Source organism: Hyperolius riggenbachi, chromosome 6 (genome assembly GCF_040937935.1).
Source record: "Hyperolius riggenbachi isolate aHypRig1 chromosome 6, aHypRig1.pri, whole genome shotgun sequence".
Taxonomy (NCBI): domain Eukaryota; kingdom Metazoa; phylum Chordata; class Amphibia; order Anura; family Hyperoliidae; genus Hyperolius; species Hyperolius riggenbachi.
In genome coordinates this window covers 153,614,135-153,634,737 of record NC_090651.1, presented here as the reverse complement: position 1 = coordinate 153,634,737, position 20,603 = coordinate 153,614,135, and the positions used below count along the sequence as shown (strand labels likewise).

Genomic DNA, 20,603 nt, shown 5'->3' with positions numbered 1-20,603 from the left:
CCCCCCTCCAAGGAGAAATGAGTATAGGAGTACAAAGCACCCCTTACCAATTTCCACAAAGGGTTAAATGAAATAAAAACATAACCACAAAAAAAATCCTTTAATGTTCTTAATTAAACCAGAAATACTTACCTGTACCTTTAAAAAAATGTTCCCATGACAATATCCTCGGTAAACGATGCAATGAATACAGTATCCTCTTATTTCGATCTTCAATTAAGTTGATTGAAGATCTCCGACGCCCCCCATGTAGCAGATAATGCGTCCTTTGGGACGCATAGCTGCCGGCTCCCACTGTCTCTCCCCACCTGCCTTCACCTGTCACCCTCACCTAGGTTGGCACCTAGTGCACCCATGGGTGCACCGGGTGCCAGCCTAGGTGAGGGTGACAGGTGAAGGCAGGTGGGGAGAGACAGCGGGAGTCGGCAGCTATACGTCCTGTACAGGACGCATTCTAAGCTATACAAACGGTTCATGAATCATCAGGTTCTTTTTAATCAATCAGTTCTTTTTTAATGAATCGGCTCTTTTTTCTTTGAAACTGTAAAATCGATTTTCTCAAAAAGTATAAGGTCTTTTTGAAAAAAATGTTTTTCTCTTTTAATCACTGCCCTCCTCTACATACCCTGCAAATTTGGTGTTTTACTATGTAAGGGGACTTTGCTATTAACCGCTAAAGTCGGCGGGCATTAAAGTCTATGGGCTAACCAAACTTTTTTTGAAAAAACTTCCTGGTTCACTGCAAACGCAAACCACCCAAAGTTCACCTGGAACCGTTCGCCGGCGAACCATTCGGGCCATCTCTACTCCCAGACAGCGAGCTTTAGGAGTTGGGGTTATTGGGGTGTTATCTACATTGATTGTGACTATGGGAGGTAGAACAGAGAGTGAAGGTGGAAATATCACAATCTCCATTTTGCTCATGTTGAGTTTAAGGGATAACATAAATGTAGCTATAGCTGATAGACAGTTGGGGACTTTAGATAGTAGTGTGGAGAGGTCTGGGGAGAACAATAATTTTGGGTGTCATTAGCATAGAGGTGATATTGAAAACCAAAAGAGCTTATTTTTGGTCCCAGGCCGTGAATGTAAATGGAAAGGAGGGGGGGAGGGAGACCATGAAGGAACGTCCAGACAGGTAAGAGTTGATCCAGGAATGTGCTAGGCCCTTGATTCCCAGTGATGAGAGGGTCTGGAGAAGCAGGGTATTATCAACAGTGTCAAACTTAGAGGACAGATCTAGGATTATTAGTACAGAAAATCTGCCTTTGGATTTAGCGACTAGGAGATCATTGGCAACCTTAGTAAGAACTGTTTCTGTGGAGGGCAGAAGCCTGACTGGAAGGGGTCCAACAGTCAGGGAGTTAGCAGAGAGAAAGTCAGACAGCTCTGAGCAAATGTAGCGTTCCAGCAGTATGGAGGCAAAGGGAAGGAGAGAGACTGAACGGTAATTAGAAAGGGCAGTAGGGTCTAAGGAGGGTTTTTTTGATTAGGGGTGTTATGATAGCTTGTTTAAATGAAGAAGAGAAAATAGCAGTAGAGATGGAGAGGTTAAAGAGCGTTGTTAAAGCAGAAATGAGGGAGGAGGAGAGCTGGGGGATAAGATTATAGGGATTAGGGGTCTACATGAAAAGGGCGCCGGTAAAAAAGGGCGCCTGGTGGAGCCCATATATATACCAACTTCGGCTACAAAAAAGGCGCCTGGTGTAGCCCATATAAAGTTCGGCTACAAAAAAGACGCTTGGTGTAGCCCATATAAAAACTTTGGCTATAAAAAAACCAAGGCGCCTGGTGTAGCCCATATAAAAACTTCGGCTACGAAAAAACTCCGGGATGTGTTAATTACTATTCCCCCTCCAGGCCGCCATGGATAGTGGGGGAATGAAATAATTCGGCTTCCAGCGCTTGTAGCCCCTATACAAACTTCGGCTAGAAAAAAACTCCGGGATGCGTTAATTACTATTCCCCCTCCAGGCCGCCATGGATAGTGGGGGAATGAAATAATTCGGTTTCCAGCGCTTGTAGCCCATATACAAACTTCGGCTAGAAAAAAAAGTCAATAATATGGGCTACAGAGGGGCAGCTTACTGTAGCCGAAAAAAATATGGGCTACAAAGGGGGCCCGCTTGTAGCCGAAAACCTTGTAGCCGAAAAAATATGGGCTACAAAGGGGAGCCCACTTGTAGCCTATATCAAAACTCGGGCGCCCTTTTCTACACCTTGTAGCCCATATTTCCAGAAATAACATTGATGTCTATGGCGGCGCCCTTTTCATACAGGCAGCTCGGGCGCCCTATTCAACCAATCCCGGGATTAGGGTCCACAGCACAGGTAGTGAGTTGAGATTTAAAGATTAGTGAAGAAAGGCACTGTTCAGTTAATGCAGAGAAGGTTGTTAGTAGAGAGGAGGCTCGAGTGAGTGACTGGTCATGTAGAGAGGAGGAGTTGAGAATTGGGAGAAAGGAAGAGGTGAGTGAAGTGGTGAAGAGGGTTGCTTTTGAAAGCTGTTCTGTAATGTTTCAATGTTGTTCATGAAGTATGCTGCAAAGTCTTCTGCAGACAAGCATGTGATTGTAGGGCGAGGCAGGGGGTGTAAAAGAGATCTGAAGGTGTTAAAAAGTTGTTGAAATGTGTGGAGAAGTATATTTATATTGCAAGTGAAAAAGCATCCCTGAGCTGGAGCAGTGCATTTTTGTAATGGAGGAAGTCATCTGCAGTGGAGCTTTTCCTCCATCTCCATTCTGCTGCCCTGGAGCGTCTTTTCAGTTTTTTGATGGGTTCAGTCAGCCAGGGCTGTCTGTTGATGTACAGGGGCGGGTGTTGGTGAGAGGGGCTGCTGTGTCCATTACAGCAGTGACTATGGTGGAGTCGTAGGTGGATGCTGTCTCAGGCAGGGGCATAGCAATAGGGGGTGCAGAGGTAGCGACCGCATCGGGGCCCTTGGGCCAGAGGGGCCCCGAAGGGCTCTCCCTCAACTACATTATTAGCTCTCTATTGGTCCTGTGCTCATAATAATCACTTCTGTAGATGCTTTGAATAGTAGTAATCACTAACACACTGTTCCCCATCCCCTTCTTGCACCCCTGACACTGTAGTTGTCATTTGCAGGTTTTGTTGCGCTGTATCAATTGTTATGTATAGAGTGCTTGGGGGGGCCCCAATGTAAAACTTGCATCGGGGCCCACAGCTCCTTAGCTACGCCACTGGTCTCAGGGTCAGTGTAGGATGACAAGAAGCCCAGGGGTTTCAAAGAATCAGCCAGGGAGCAGAGATTGAGGTTGCAATAATTCCTGCATAAGCAGGTTGGCTGCAGTACTGGGGCTGGAGAAGGCAGGGAGGGACTGATTGTGAAAGATATGAGATTGTGGTATGAAAGGGGGGATGGAGAGTTAATAAATGTAGAAACTGGGCAGAGCTGGGTGAAAACTAGGTCCAGAGTGTGGCCATCTTTGTGGGTGGAAGTTGAGGACCATTGGGAGAGGTCATAGGAGGAGGTGAATGAGAGGAGTTTAATGGTAGTGGAGCAGTTAGTGTCTACAGGGATGTGGAAGCCCTCAATGATGATGGAAGGAATATCAGTGGATAGAAAGTGGAGAAGCTATGCGGAGAAATAGTTGGTGAAGGTGGAGGCTGGTCCGGGAGGACGGTTAGATGACCGCAACCTGGAAGTGATGAGGAGAGTAGATGCGGACAGCATGATCCTCAAAAGAGGAAAAAAACGGAGAAGGCACAGGTGCAAATGGTATATAGGAGCAGTGTTTGGAGAAAAGAAGTCCCCACCTCCATGTTTGCCACCCAATCTAGGTATGTGGCTAAACTTAAAGGGACTCCGAGCTCAGCCAAAAAATGAAAGTTGTACTCACCTGGGGCTTTCTCCAGCCCAGTGCTGGTCGGGAGGTCCAACGACGGCGTCCTGGCTCCTCTCCATGTCCCCGCTCCGGAATAGCTGACCGGCCGCAGCCCGGCCGACACTCGGCCGAGTGTCGGGCTGCTTCTTCCGCGTATGACGCGGCTGATGTCACTCGTCGGCTGCCTCGCGTCATCACGGCGGCCGGCGTGGCAGTACTGCGCATGCGCGTTTAAAGCGCGCATGCGCCGTACTGCCACGCCGGCCGAGTGTCGCCCGGGCTGCGGCCGGTCAGCTATTCCGGAGCGGGGACATGTAGAGGAGCCAGGACGCCGTTGTGAGACCTCCCGACCAGCATTGGGCTGGAGAAAGCCCCAGGTGAGTACAACTTTCATTTTTTGGCTGAGCTCGGAGTCCCTTTAAGTCCACAATATGAGAGGACAGCTGGAGACACAGTATCAGATAGGGCTAGCATGTCTCAGTGCTGTTTAACCTCCCTGGCGGTGCATTTCTGTCTGGAATTATGAGTCAAAAGTGGTACATTGTTTTTCAAGAATTGTAGGCATCCAATTAAGTCATAACTCACCAATATATGCCAGAATAAAAGCCTGGTAGACATTCTGCATATAAATAAAAGACTAGAACACAAATTTGTTGAATTAATTACATTTATGAATAAACTAAAAAGTTGTGAAACTGTACAAATAATGCAGGCAGAAAGTAGTCAATATCCAAGCTGAAGTCGGTGCAGGCGGCAGGCAGAAAGTAGTCAAAATCCAGGCAGAGGATCAATTATTGTTCCTGCAGGTCCGCTTTGAAAATAAATTGTGGAAGTTGGTGTGTGTGGGTGCAGGGTAATTGGCATGAAGTTATCAGGTGTACGTGAAAGGCTGCAATGAGGATATCTCAGGGTTTCATAGATATGATCCGATGGATGTAAGGGAAGGGGAAAAAAAGCAGATCATACCAGGTGTTAATTCAGCCGATGAACAGCCGTGCAGAGTTTTGTGGTTGTTCTCTTCTGTTCAATTCTGGGCTAATTCTGGGCTACTAATATGCCCTTAAAGTTATGCCCTTTAAGATTATGCTCTGCTGACCAAGGTCTTGCCGACCTTGTGAGATCTACTACTAAAGGCCCTGAGTTTGAAGTTAATAGGCAGAATGATATCAGGTGGGAATAGGCTAGCCAATTTGACTCACAGGGGCAGGGCTAGTCTAAACATATGCAAAGACTCTATTGAACAAGTAAGAGGTAACAGGGAATAGCCTCAGTTAATTATGCATACAATTTGGGAGGGAAAAATAATCTAATGCAGAGTTCAATCAGAGAGGGGATATTGCATGGAAATCTATATGCATACCATTTGAGATGTATTAACAGAGAAGTGTGCTAGGGTCAAAAAGACAATGCTAAAGTAGAAAAAAAATAACCTCAATTTAGGTTGAAAAAAATGTACATGTGATCTTAAAGGGGAACTGAAGAGAGAGGTATATGGAGGCTGCCATGTTTATTTCCTTTTAGACAATACCAGTTGCCTGGCAGCCCTGCTGATCCTCTGCCTCTAATACTATTAGCCATAGCCCCTGAACAAGCATGCAGCAGATCAGGTGTTTCAGTGGCTCAGACTTATAAGTCTGATCTGACAAGACTAGCTGCATGCTTGTTTCTGGTTTTAATCAGATACTACTGCAGAGAAATAGACCAGCAGGGCTGCCAGGCAACTGGTATTGATTAAAAGGAAATAAACAGGACAGCCTCCATATACCTCTCTCTTCAGTTCCCCTTTAATATTGTATGAGTAATTTATTTAGACAAAACACTTTGTAATAATTGAATTAATTAAAACCATGCTAAAATATCATGCCCCATAAAACTCATTACCAACAATATATCATATGCAATATCTAATTGTTTGCACCTCCCAATAATAATGTACCCCAATACCAGGAACTCAATTACTGAGGCCCCGGGTGGTTGAACCTGGGTACAGTGATAGTGCAAATTAGTGTTAAACAATACAATATCCATATCTCTGTGCAAAAATCAATAAAAGTGAAGGAAAAAAAACATATATCGTTCATGCAAAAAACTTAGTATCAAAGTGCCAGTGCTAGGACATCTATATAGACATTGTATTCTAGTGCTAATGGATTAACTCATGATCAGTGAAGCAGCCCATAGAAATAAAGTGCATAGTGTACAGCAATAAATAAATACGCAGCCCAGGGAAGTAAAGACTGGTGTAGGCAGCCACATTGGTAGTGTGGCAAGGAAAGACACATGACCCCCTTAACATACCCACTAGTTCCCCAGGTGTTACCCCGCTTTATCAAGGAGAGAGGACAACCATGATGTATCGCCTGCAGTACAATGTTTAAATCAGAAAGAGCAGGGGGCATGTGCCTAATCATTTCAATATTTACTAATCTTTTTGTTTTTTTCCCCATATGTCCAATCAAAAAGCCTGAATAGAGCGCAAGCTTGAGAGTTCAAACAAGGTAAAAGAAACATTGCTGCACTCACTCTCCTCGTGTCGAGGTGCAGGATTCAGAGAGCAATACCAGAGGAAAATGGAATAGCCACACTCTCTGACGGGTGGCATCCAAATTACTTTATTGAGCAACCACGAGACAGAAGTAAAAGACTGTCATGTTTCGGACAACAATATCCTTACTCATAGCCCCATGAGTAAGGGGCTATGAGTAAGGATATCGTTGTCCTAAACATGTCAGCCTTTTACTTTGCTCAATAAAATTGTTTAGATGCCACCTGTCGGTGATTGCGGATATTCCATTTTCCTCTAGTGCGCAAGCTTGATAAGTATGATTTAGGATCAGAAAGCCCTAAACATGCTTTCTCCTTTAATTATAATATTATATGCTACTCTAGAAGTCTTCTTATGCTAGATAAATCAAACAAACATTGTTTTTAGAGATTTAAAAACATGACGGGGTAAATGAATTGGCAAAATGAACATACAAAACAACAATCTTGGTAACGCATTCATCTTAAGTATATCCACACTACCAAACCATGGAAAATGAATCCTAGACCATCTCTCCCAGTCTCTTTTAATAGAACTGAGTAAAGGTGGAAAATAAAGAGTTAAAATCTTAGACATATCCTTAGGCAACATGATCCCTAAATATCTTATTGCAGTTTCCTTAAAAGGAAAGGGGTAATCCAGTCTTATCTGTCTTAACAAAGATCCACCAGTGGAGATGTTGGGAGCCTTTGATTTTAACATACCATATATACTCGCATATAAGCAGACCCACGTATAAGCCGAGGTACCCAATTTTCCCTCAGAAACTAGGAAAAAGTGATTGATCTGTGTATAAGCCCCTCCCCAGTATAGCCCCCTCCACAATAGCCAGATGGGCCCCCAGTAAAATTCAGCCCCCTCCCCACAGCCAGATGTTCCCAAGGATGATACAACGGTGTCTCAAGATGCCACGAAATGGCTTAATAGATATGAGACACAGCTATTTCCACACAGGAAGAATCCCCGATCAGGCACAACGACTCAGTCTGCAACCGAGTTTTCAGTAGGAACAGAGAGATTGGGATCGACAGTGACTTCACACACATACAATCGTTATCTGCAATAAATGGTAGTCTGCCACCACCTACCTTTAAAGTGAACCTGAAGTAAGCGTGATATGGAGGCTGACATATTTATTTCCTTTCAAGCAATACCAGTTGCCTGGCTGTCCTGCTGATTCTCTGCCTCTAATACTTTCAGCAATAGACCCTGAACAAGCATGCAGCAGATCAGGTGTTTCTGACAATATTGTCAGAACTGACAAGATTAGCTGCATGCTGGTTTCTGGTGTAATTCACTACTACTACAGCCAAATAGATCAGCAGGATGACAGGGAACTGGTATTGTTTAAAAGGAAGGAAATATAGCAGCCTCTAAATCACTTTCACGGATTCACTGTGAAGGCAGTAAAAACCTCTCAGAGCTATTCTAGCCTGCAAGAAAACGTGTTAGAATATTTGTACACCACAACTTATAAATGGTAACAGCTCCACAGGCTAGATCCATTCCATGATATACTCAAAAACAGGTAGAAAGCCTTTTAAATAATTTGAATCACTTATTTAGTAAAAATAGTGTGTTACAAAATTAGTATAGAAAAATGATAGAATTACCAAAGTGAACGGGTAATAGCCAGCAGTCATAAAATAAAAAGGGATTTATAAATAGAAAAGAATACTCAAGTGAAAATTGTCCGTCCTTTGTGGTATTGAGTTGTACAAATCCTTAGTTTGATTTTGAGGCCAGCATAATGGTCCTCCTATCTGGACTTCAGATGTTTCCGTAGTGATGGTAAGTGAAGCACTCTCTTCAAGCGCAATTAGACAGTTTAACTTCCCTGGCGGTAAGCCCAACCTGAGGTCTGGCTATGCGCGCAGGAGGATTTCTCAGGCCCTGCTGGGGCGATTTGCATAATTTTTTTTTGTACACACAGCTAGCACTTTGCTAGCTGCGTGTACTTCCCGATCGCCGCTGCTCTTCGCCCATTCACCGCTATCTGCAGCGCCGCCCCCCCAGACCCCTTGCGCAACCTGGCCTATCAGCGCCAAGCAGCACTGAGGGGTGGATCGGGACTCCAGATGACGTCACCATGTCGATAACGATCGTCGCCATGGGGACGGGGGAAGCCAAACAGGAAATCCCATTCTGAACGGGATTTCCTGTTTGCGCTGAATGCCGGAGGTGATTGGAGGGGGTGGGGGGATGCCGCTGCACTGCAGCTATCATGTAGCTAGCGCTAGGCTAGCTACATGATTAAAAAAAAAATGTAAGTGCTGCGCTGCCCCCTGGCGGTTTTAATAGACCACCAGGGAGGTTAATTAGATCCAAAATGAGGGCAAGGTCTAGCCACCATGTTGTGGTGCATGACAAACACCACAACATACCAGTCACAACGAAAAAATGTTAACATGACTTGTATTTCCCCCGCACCAACATACTGAACATCCATCTCTTTTAAATACTGCGTATATAAATGCCAATCAACGGGCAGCACAACATGGCCACATATATTGTGTGAGTTGATTCACCAGGCGGATCAGACAATCTGCCTCTTTTCAGTTGCTCATCTAGTCGTTTGCCATGTGTACACCCACCTGATTGTTTTCAGATGACAATCATGGAGTTTGGTTGAGCATGTATGGGCCTTTAGAATCAGTGTTTTTCAGCCATGAAAAAACTTGAAGAAAACAACTGGCTTCATTTCAGGTGCAGTTTTTTCAAAGGACCGTTTTATTGGATAGTTTTATTTAGTCTATATCACACAGTAAATTCAAAGTATAATTTCAGCTGCCATTATTCACCTTGATTCAAAATGTAACCGTCAACTAATCTATTATATGATAAGCCATAATGACAAATATGTACAGAAGGTTTATTTAAAATAATTGTATCCTTTACTTTTTTGCAGAGCCATGCACAGTCACATATATGGCCATGGAAAAAAACAACATTCAGCTGGCATATAAGGGAGACAAAACATTGTACAGTGAACATCTTGACCACATAACATTCAGCTGTAAACCAGGCTACTATGAGCCATCTTCTACAACAAACCTGTTAAAAGTGCAGTGCATAGATGGTGTGATGCTGCTACCAAAATGCTCAAAACCTGGTAAGTATATTTGTTCTGTTCTATAAAGATAAATGTAATAACTGCTCTTAGGTATGTCCATAATAGTGCTGAGGAATCCAAAAATGAATAAAACATTTTTAGTTACAAAAATTAATAAAACAACACAAATAAATGCACTATACTAAATATATAAACTATAGGCTGCGGTTGCTATTAGTTACGTTCCTTCGTGTAGTCTTGTTCTTGCCTGTGTGGATGCTTGCTGGTGACTAGTAGTTAACCTGATTGCTCTGCTTCTGAGGACATAACTATAAGCTGCGGTTGCTATTAGTTACGCTCCAATCTGTAGTCCTGTCTTGTATCTGTATGAATGTATGCTATCGGTAGAGCAGCGTTTAGTCTTGCAAGCATGCTGCCTATCTTTCTGTTATCTGTCTTGTTACTTAGCCAGAGGCTCAGACAGCAGCCGCCCTGGGCAACAGTCAATCAGTCAGTCTGTTATGCTGGATACACACGGTGCCTCAGGGGGTGATTAGAGGGGATAATAGATGCAATCAATGCACTGGGGAGGTGATCGGAAGGGGGTCTGAGGGGGATCTGAGTGTTTGGCCGAGTGATCAGGAGCCCACACGGGGCAAATTAGGGCTTGATCTGATGGGTAGGTGTGTTAGGGGGTGACAGGTGGTGACAGGAGGTGATTGATGGGTGTCTCAAGGTGTGATTAGAGGGGGGAATAGATGCAAGCAATGCACTGGGGAGGTGATCGGGGGGGTGCTGAGGGCGATCCGAGGGTGTGGGCGGGTGATTGGGTGCCTGCAAAGGGGCAGATGAGGGTCTGATCTGATGGGTATGATGGGTAGCAGTGACAGGGGGTTATTGATGGGTGATTGATGGGTGATTAGAGGGGAGAACAGATGTAAATAATGCATTGGAGAGGTGTTAAGGCAGGGTCTGAGGGTGATCTGAGGGTGTGGGCGGGTGTTTAGGTGCCCGCAGGGGGCAGTTTAGGGTCTGATCTGATGGGTAGCAGTGACAGGTGGTGACAGGGGGTGACGGGGCGATTGATAGGTGATCAGGGTGTGAATAGAGGGGAGAATACAGTGGGTTGCAAAAGTATTCGGCCCCCTTGAAGTTTTCCACATTTTGTCATATTACTGCCACAAACATGAATCAATTTTATTGGAATTCCACATGAAAGACCAACACAAAGTGGTGTATACATGAGAAGTGGAACAAAAATCATACATGATTCCAAACATTTCTTACAAATAAATAACTGCAAAGTGGTGTGTGCATAATTATTCTGCCCCCTTTGATCTGAGTGCAGTCAGTTGCCTATAGACATTGCCTGATGAGTGCTAATGACTAAATAGAGTGCACCTGTGTGTAATCTAATGTCAGTACAAATACAGCTGCTCTGTGAGGGCCTCAGAGGTTGGCTAAGAGAATATTGGGAGCAACAACACCGTGAAGTCCAAATAACACACAAGACAGGTCAGGGATCAAGTTATTGAGAAATTTAAAGCAGGCTTAGGCTACAAAAAGATTTCCAAAGCCTTGAACATCCCACGGAGCACTGTTCAAGAATCATTCAGAAATGGAAACTGTAAACCTACCAAGACAAGGCCATCCACCTAAACTCACAGGCCGAACAAGGAGAGTGCTGATCAGAAATGCAGTCAAGAGGCCCATGGTGACTCTGGACGAGCTGCAGAGATCTACAGTTGAGGTGGGAGACTCTGTCCATAGGACAACTATTAGTCATGCACTGTACAAAGTTGGCCTTTTTGGAAGAGTGGCAAGAAGAAAGGCATTGTTAACAGAAAGCATAAGATGTCCCATTTGCAGTTTGCCACAAGCCATGTGGGGGACACAGCAATCATGTGGAAGAAGGTGCTCTGGTCAAATGAGACCAAAATGGAACTTTTTGGCCAAAATGCAAAACGCTATGTGTGGCAGAAAACTAACACTACACATCACTCTGAACACACCATCCCCACTGTCAAATATGGTGGTGGCAGCATCATGCTCGGGGGGTGCATCTTTTCAGCAGGGACAGGAAAGCTGGTCAGAGTTGATGGGAAGATGGATGGAGCCAAATACAGGGCAAACTTGGAAGAAAACCTCTTGGAGACTGCAAAAAGACTTGAGACTGGGGCGGAGGTTCACCTTCCAGCAGGACAATGACCCTACACATAAAGCCAGGGCAACAATGGAATGGTTTAAAACAAAACATATCTATGTGTTAGAATGCCCAGTCAAAGTCCAGATCTAAATCCAATCGAGAATCTGTGGCAAGATCTTAAAACTGCTGTTCACGAACGCTGTCCATCTAATCTGACTGAGCTAGAGCTGTTTTGCAAAGAAGAATGGGCAAGGATTTCAGTCTGTAGATGTGCAAAGCTGGTAGAGACATACCCTAAAAGACTGGTAGCTGTAATTGCAGCAAAAGGTGGTTCTACAAACTATTGACTCAGGGGGCCAAATAATTACGCACACCCCACTTTGCAGTTATTTATTTGTAAAAAATGTTTGGAATGATGTATGATTTTCAATCCACTTCTCACATGTACACCACTTTGTATTGGTCTTTCACATGGAATTCCAATAAAATTGATGCATGTTTGTGGCAGTAATGTGACAAAATGTGGAAAACTTCAAGGGGGCCGAATACTTTTGCAAGCCACTGTAGATGCAAGAAATGCACTGGTGAGGTGATCATGGCTGGGGTCTGAGGGCGTTCTGAGGGTGTGGGCGGGTGATTGGGTGCCCGCAAAGGGCAGATTTGGGCCTGATCTGATGGGTAGCAGTGACAGGTGGTGACGGGGTGATTAATGGGTGATTGATGGGTGTTCAGTGGGTGATTAGAGGGAAGAACAGATGTAAACAATGCACTTTGGAGGCGATCTAAGGGGCAGTCTGCGGGCGATATAAGGGTGCGGGCGGGTGATCAGGTACCTGCAAGGGGCAGGTTAGGGTCTGATCTGATGGGTGTTAGTGACAGGTTGTGACAGGGGGTGATTGATGGGTGATTGACAGGTGATCAGTGCGTGATTACAGGGAAGAATAGATGTATACAGTACACAGGGGGGGGTGTAACGATTGTGGAACTTTCTCCGTGATCAGCGCACAACGCGTGCGCTGATACGGCGGAAATCCTCCACAAGCGTATAATTGCAGGACCCCAGCAAAAGGTGCTACGCACACGTAGAGGGAAATTCCTGTCGGCAGATGGCGTTGGGGAGTGCAGAGGAACCAATCCTCTGTACCTCCACAAATGCCAGACAGGAATTGTACGAAGCACAGAACGCAAATGCAAGAGAAGCGATTGCGAATGAGAACGAGCAAAGGGACAGGTTGTATGTGTGTGCGCCAACCTAGTCGCCAACCCGCGACGGTGCACACACCACAGCAGATATGAAGCAGGAACGCGATCGCGAGAGGTGCGATCGCCAGACGTGACACAAGGTTACAGCAAGGCAGAGCACGAGAGTAGCAAAGGCACAGCAAATCATACAATGAGGAGATACGGAAAATAACAAACGCTAGCTAAACGCGAACACCGCACTCATTCACAACAGTGCACGCGTTTATGCGCGGTCTCCACGTGATAAGCACAATAGACTCTAGAGACAAACACGCCTAACTAACCACCGACAGACAAACATGAAACTGAGGACGCGAGCGCTTGCTTAACGGTTATCTCATCAAGCCTCCAGCAAGCGTTCGTAGCAGACAAGACAGACACACGAAAACATGAATAAGCGAATGATAGGATCCACAGCACTAGCGAAAGTGGCTAGCGCGATCCAGGAAGACAGAACAGAAGGATCCACAGCACTAGCGCAGGATGCTAGTGCGATCCAGGTACAGAGTAGCAGAACAGAAGGATCCACAGCACTAGCGCAGGATGCTAGTGCGATCCAGGTACAGAGTAGCAGAACAGAAGGATCCACAGCACTAGCGCAGGATGCTAGTGCGATCCATGGAGGCAGAACAGAAGGATCCACAGCGCTAGCGAAAAGAGGCTAGCGCGATTCAAGTGAGACAGATCAGAAGAGATAGCTGGTAGCAACCGCTGCACCAGCTATACTCCAAGAACAGAGATCAGAACGATTTCCTGTCGACCACCGCTGGGACAGGACAATCGCAACAGACAAACAAAACAGATAAGCAATCCTAACTGCACTAGGGAAACCTGCCTAGTGCAGTTTCAGGAATTACTCTAAGCTGATCTTCAAACAAAGAGTAAGGCTGACACTCCTCCAGGAGTGTTTCACAGGAAGGAATCCTTATGACCAGCCAAGCATTGTGGGAAACACATAGTACTTATAGTACACGCCTCTAATGAATGTGGCCAGGCAATTTGCATGAAAACGTATGCAAATTCCTCAGCAAGCACAAGCTGCAAAACTGACAGAAGGTCTCCTTTCCAGAGTCCTGCAGCATGCAAACCTAAACAATGGTCAAAAAGCTGCCTGCCTGCACAGGCAGCTGAGCAGATCATTACAGGGGGGTCTGGGGATGATCTGAGGGTGTGGGGGGGGTGATCAGGAGCCCCCAGGGGGGCAGTTTAGGACCTAACCTAAAAAATAGCGTTGACAGATAGTGACAGGGAGTGATTGATGGGTGATTAGAGGGGAGAACAGATGTAAACAGTGCACTTCGGAGGCGATCTGAGGGCGGGTGTGCGGGCGATCTGAGGGTGTGGAGGGGTGATCAGGTGCCTGCAAGGGGCAGGTTAGGGTCTGATCTGGAGTTAACAACCCGCCGGCTGTTCGGGTTGTTAACCCCCGTCGCGGGTGGGCGGAGCCTATTGCCGGCAGATACGTGCGCAATGCATCTTTTGCATTTTACTCTTGCTTATTGTTGAAAAAAAAAAGCAGTACTTTCAGTGCCAGCTGGGAACAGTTGTGCCCATAAAAAAACACACTTTATTGCATTTTACTCTTGCTTAGTGTTGTATAAAAAAGCAGTACTTTCAGTGCCAGCTGGGCACAGTTGTGCCCATAAAAAAGCACACTTTATTACATTTTACTCTTGCTTAGTGTTACCAAAAAAGCAGTACTTTCAGTGCCAGCTGGGAACAGTTGTGGCCATAAAAAACACACACTTTATTGCATTTATTGTTGAAAAAAAGCAGTACTTTCAGTGCCAGCTGGGAACAGTTGTGCCCATAAAAAACACACTTTATTGCATTTTACTCTTGCTTATTGTTCCAAAAAAAGCAGTACTTTCAGTGCCAGCTGGGAACAGTTGTGGCCATAAAAAAACACACTTTATTGCATTTTACTCTTGCTTAGTGTTGTATAAAAAAGCAGTACTTTCAGTGCCAGCTGGAAACCGTTGTTACCATAAAAAAAACACTTTATTGCACTTTACTCTTGCTTAGTGTTGTATAAAAAGCAGTGCTTTCAGTGTCAGCTGGGAACAGTTGTGCCCATAAAAAACACACTTTATTGCATTTTACAGTTGCTTATTGTTGACAAAAAAAAGCAGTACTTTCAGTGCTAGCTGGAAACAGTTGTGCCCATAAAAAAAGCACACTTTATTGCATTTTACTCTTGCTTATTGTTACCAAAAAAACAGTACTTTCAGTGCCAGCTGGGAACAGTTGTGGCCATAAAAAAACACAATTTATTGCATTTATTGTTCCAAAAAAAGCAGTACTTTCAGTGCTAGCTGGGAACAGTTGTGCCCATAAAAACACACTTTATTGCATTTTACTCTTTCTTAGTGTTGTATAAAAAGCAGTGCTTTCAGTGCCTGCTGGGAACAGTTCTGCCCATAAAAAACACACTGTATTGCATTTTACAGTTGCTTATTGTTGAACAAAAAAGCAGTACTTTGTGTGCCAGCTGGGAACAGTTGTGCCCATAAAAAACACACTTTATTGCATTTTACTCTTGCTTATTGTTCCAAAAAAGCAGTACTTTCAGTGCCAGCTGGGAACAGTTGTGCTCCCCCCCAAAAACACACTTTATTGCATTTTACTCTTGCTTAGTGTTGTATAAAAAAGCAGTACTTTCAGTGCCAGCTGGAAACAGTTGTTCCCATAAAAAAACACTTTATTGCATTTTACTCTTGCTTATTGTTGCCCAAAAATGCAGCACTTTCAGTGCCAGCTGGGAAAAGTTGTGCCCATAAAAAACACACGTTATTGCATTTTACTCTTGCTTAGTGTTGTATAAAAAAGCAGTACTTTCAGTGCCAGCTGGGAACAGTTGTGCCCCATAAAAAACACACTTTATTGCATTTTACTCTTGCTTAGTGTTGTATAAAAAGCAGTGCTTTCAGTGTCGGCTGGGAACAGTTGTGCCCATAAAAAAACACACTTTATTGCATTTTACAGTTGCTTTTTGTTGACAAAGAAAGCAGTACTTTCAGTGCCAGCTGGAAACAGTTGTGCCCATAAAAAAACACACTTTATTGCATTTTACTCTTGCTTAGTGTTGTATAAAAAAGCAGTACTTTCAGTGCCAGCTGGGAACAGTTGTGACTATAAAAAACACACTTTATTGCATTTTACGGTTGCTTATTGTTGCCAAAAGAAGCAGTACTTTCAGTGCCAGCTGGGAACAGTTGTGCCCATAAAAACACACTTTATTGCATTTTACTCTTGCTTATTGTTGCCAAAAAAAGCAGTATTTTCAGTGCCAGCTGGGAACAGTTGTGCCCATAAAAACACACTTTATTGCATTTTACTCTTGCTTAGTGTTGTATAAAAAAGCAGTACTTTCAGTGTCAGCTGGGAACAGTTGTGCCCATAAAACACACACTTTATTGCATTTTACTCTTGCGTATTGTTGCCAAAAAAAGCAGTACTTTTAGTGCCAGCTGGGAACAGTTGTGCCCATAAAAAACACACTTTATTGCATTTTACTCTTTCTTAGTGTTGTATAAAAAAGCAGTACTTTCAGTGCCAGCTGGGAACAGTTGTGCCCATAAAAAACACACTTTATTACATTTTACAGTTGCTTATTGTTGAAAAACAAATTGAGGTGTGCAGAGGTTGTTCTGAGGAGCTCTACTGCAGTGCACACACATGAGATGGAAGAGGAGGTTATGGACAACGAGTTCACAGACCCAACATGGGAAGCAGGCCATCGCTGTTGGGATGGCACTACAGATGAGACGCAAAAGAGGCATGTGCCAAACTCCCCAGCAAAGCAGTAGGTCTTCAAAAGTCTGGTCTTTTTTTGAAGACAGCAGGGAGGATGTAACCAAGGTGGTTTGCAAGGTGTGCAGGACCACAATGAGCAGGGGGAAAAATGTCAACAACCTCACCACCACCAGAATGCACCGGCACATGGAAGCCAAACATCGCAATCTGTGGGCAGACACACAAGGCCAGGGTACCGGCTCATTTCCAGCCCCCAGCAACACTGCCTCCATTTTGGACACCAGACCCTCCTCAGCAGCCCAGCCATTAAGTGTTGGCCAACCATCAGTACCCGATGTCAGACGCAGCAGTAGTGCTCTTGACTGTTCCCAGTCATCGACGACAACAACCAACTGCCCTTCAGTGTGCGAGCCTACTATTCAGTTGTCTGTCCCAGAGATGTTGGAGCGCAGGAGAAAATTGCCAGCAAACGACCTCCGGGCCATGTCACTAACAGCCAGCATTGTCAAATTCCTATATATATGCTGCCATATAGTGTGGTGGAGACAGAGCTTCAAATCCATGATGTCGATGGCCATACCACGTTACGTGGTTCCCAACCGCCACTACTTTGCGCGCTGTGCCGTGCCAGCATTACAGGAGCACGTGGTGGCAAACATCACCCGAAGCCTGAAAAATGCAGTTGCCTGCAAGGTTCACCTCACCATTGACATGTGGATGAGTGCATTTGGCCAGGGTCGGTACATCTCCCTTACGGCACACTGGGTGAACCTTGTGGAGCCTGGCAGCGACTCCTCACCGGCTATGGCACAGGTTTTGCCAACACCTCAAATAGCTGGACCTGCGTCCCTACGAGTTGACAGCACCTACCTCTCTGGCTCCTTTTCCTCCACTGCCTCTGCAAATTCTACCTCATCCGGCAGTGCTAACTCAGCAGTAAGTGCGTGGAAGCGGTGCAGCACAGCTGTTGCCATGCGTCAGCAGGCCTTATTAAAGCTGATCTGCCTTGGAGATAAGCAGCACAAAAGTGCTGAAATTTGGAAGGGAATACAGGAACAGACCCAGTTGTGGCTGGCACCGCTGGACCTGGAACCAGGCCTGGTTGTGTGTGATAATGGGAGTAATCTCATTAGCGCGTTACAGTTGGCAAAGCTGAGACACATCCCTTGCCTGGCCCACGTTCTGAACCTAGTGGTTCAGCGGTTCCTGAGGACATGCCTAGACGTGGGGGATCTTCTGCAGAAGGTGCGACGAGTGGCCAAGCATTTTTGCAAATCCAGTACCGCTTCAGCCGCACTCACCAAGCTGCAGCAGCGATTCAGTCTACCCAACCATCGCTTGGTGTGTGATGTCCCCACACGCTGGAATTTGACGCTGCACTTTGCAAGCAGAAGAGTGCAGTAGTCCGGTACCTGATGGAGCAGTACCGAGGCTTATCCAGTTAGTTGCCAAACTTCTGTGGTTAAGAATGGGCCACCATGTTGGACTTCTTCAAAGTCCTCCAAAATTTTGAGCAATCCACGTTGCTTGTGAGCGGTGATAACTCATTAGTCAGCATTACAATACCACTGCTGTGTTTACTGAAGAAATCACTGTTGAAGATCAAGGAAGATGCAATCAGGATGGAAGAGGAGGAATTCAGAGAGGACACCGCACAGCGTGATATCCACATCAGGCAATCTGCCTCAGGAACTGCTGGTCCCTTGTATGATGAAGAAGACGAGGAACAGCTGGAGTTAGAGCAGGACATGGATGCCTCCACTGCCGAGGGACATGGCCGTGCACGTTTGACTTCCACAATTCAGCGGGAATGGGCAGGAGAAGACAAGGAAGAAGGTGGGCATGATGCTGGTGATGGTGCATCACAAGCAAGCACAGAACATGATGATGCCAGAGTCCCAACAGGTTGCTCATCATGAGCAACCTGTTGGGACTCTGGCACACATGGCTCAGTTCATGTTAGGCTGCATTGAACGTGACCCGCGCATTGTCCGAATTCTGGCGGACGTGGATTACTGGGTTTACACCCTTCTGGATCCACGGTACAAAGAAAATTTTCCAACATTGATTGAAGAAAGTGTCAGACAGGTAAAAATGCAAGAATACCAGAAGGCCCTTGTGGAGAAATTGGTGAGATTTGCATCCTCCTCCAGCCACGCCGACAGACTGACTTCCACTAAACCATGACTAGGAGGGGAGCAAAGAACAACACAAGCTGCAGCTAGTGCTCACAAAGGAATGGTATCAGCAGTGTCCAAGGTGTGGCAAAGTTTTCTGACACCCAGGCAGCAGCCCACAGAACAGCATTCACGCAGTTCCACCTCCAACACCACTCGCCTGCAGAGGATGGTCAAGGACTACATGTCAGATGGCGTAGCCATGTTCAACGATCCATCAGTCCCTTTTAATTATTGGGTCTCTAAGCTAGACTCCTGGCACGAACTGGCACTGTACGCAATAGAGATGCTGGCTTGTCCTGCCGCCAGCGTTATGTCCGAATGTTGTTTCAGTGCTGCCGGAAGTATTTGAGCGTAAGAAGCAAATGTCAGCTGGCGTGGCGGAACTATTAGCATGCCAGCTATTACCATACAAGCTGGTGGAGTCAGAGGCTTTCCGTAAGTTTCTGGCCATTGGTACACCACAGTGAAAGATACCAGGCCACAATTATTTTTCACAAAAGGCCATACCCAAACTGTACCGTGCAGTTGAGAGGCAAGTGGTGTCATCTATTGCGAAGAGCATTGGGTCAAGGGTCCACCTGACCACGGATGCCTGGTCTGCCAAGCACAGGCAGGGTCGCTACATTACGTACACAGCCCATTGGGTCAACCTGGTGACCGATGGCAGCAAGCAGGGAGTACGTGGCTGCGCAGCGGACCGACTTGTGACACCTCCATGGCTTGCAGGCAGGCCTCCAGCCACCTCCTCTCCGCCTGCTACATCCTCTTCGCTGTCGTCATCCTCCTCCTCCTTCTTGGCTGGTGCCGCGATCTCCTCTCCAGCTACACAGCCCCCGCACCCCAGGGCCTATGCTGCATGCCAGGTACGACGGTGTCACGCAGTCTTAGACATGTCTTGCCTCAAAGCGGAGAGTCACACTGGAGCAGCTCTCCTGGCTGCTCTTAACAAACAGGTGGAGCAATGGCTGACCCCGCACAAGCTGTAGATCGGCAACGTGATGTGTGACAACGGCAGAAATCTCATTTCCGCGTTGAATTTGGGAAAGCTGACACATGTACCCTGCATGGCACATGTGCTGAATCTGGTCGTGCAAAGATTTGTGTCCAAGTACCCAGGTTTAGAGGACGTCCTGAAGCAGGCCAGAAAGTTGTGTGGGCATTTCAGGCGATCTTACATGTCCATGGCACGCTTTGCGGACATTCAGCGTAGAAACAACTTGCCGGTGAGACGCCTGATTTGCGATAGCCCGACTCGCTGGAATTCCACCCTGCTCATGTTCTCTTGCCTGCTAGACCAGGAGAAAGCCGTCACCCAGTACCTGTAGAATTACAGTACAAGGACACAATCTGGGAAGATGGGCATGTTGTGGCCCAACAACTGGACACTGATGCGAAATGCATGCAGGATCATGGAGCCCTTTGAGGAGGTGACCAAACTGGTGAGTCGCGCTGAGGCCACCATCAGCGACTTGATCCCCTACGCTTACTTCCTGGAGGGTGCCGTGCGTAGAGTAGTGGATACAGCTGTGGAGGAGCGTGAACGAGAACCGTTACGGCAGGAGGAGTCGTGGGAGCGATTTTCATCGAACCCGATGTTTCCTCAACACCTGCGGCAGCACAGAGGGGGGAGGAGGAGGAAGAAAAGGAGTCGTGTGGGGAAGGAGAGGAGTCAGACTCTGATGATGATGATAAGGAAGGTGTTTCTGTGGAGGAGGAAGAGGCGACAGAAGAAGAACAACCGCGGCAGCCGTCACAGGTGGCTTCTGCTGCTCCACGTTCCCTTGGTATTGTTCGTGGCTGGGGGAGGAAGAGGAAGAGCACTGAGGAAGAGCAA

General features: G+C 46.0%; 1 protein-coding gene across 2 annotated transcripts in view; it reads left to right on the top strand.

Moving 5' to 3' along the window:
- The window catches only part of LOC137521184 (coagulation factor XIII B chain-like), a 701,298-nt gene that overhangs the window by 522,184 nt on the left and 158,511 nt on the right, over nt 1–20,603 (top strand). For both annotated transcript variants that reach the window (XM_068240112.1, XM_068240111.1), the window contains one exon: nt 9,302–9,505. In XM_068240112.1, coding sequence (XP_068096213.1) covers nt 9,302–9,505 — 204 coding nt within the window. The remainder of the gene's footprint in view (nt 1–9,301; nt 9,506–20,603) is intronic.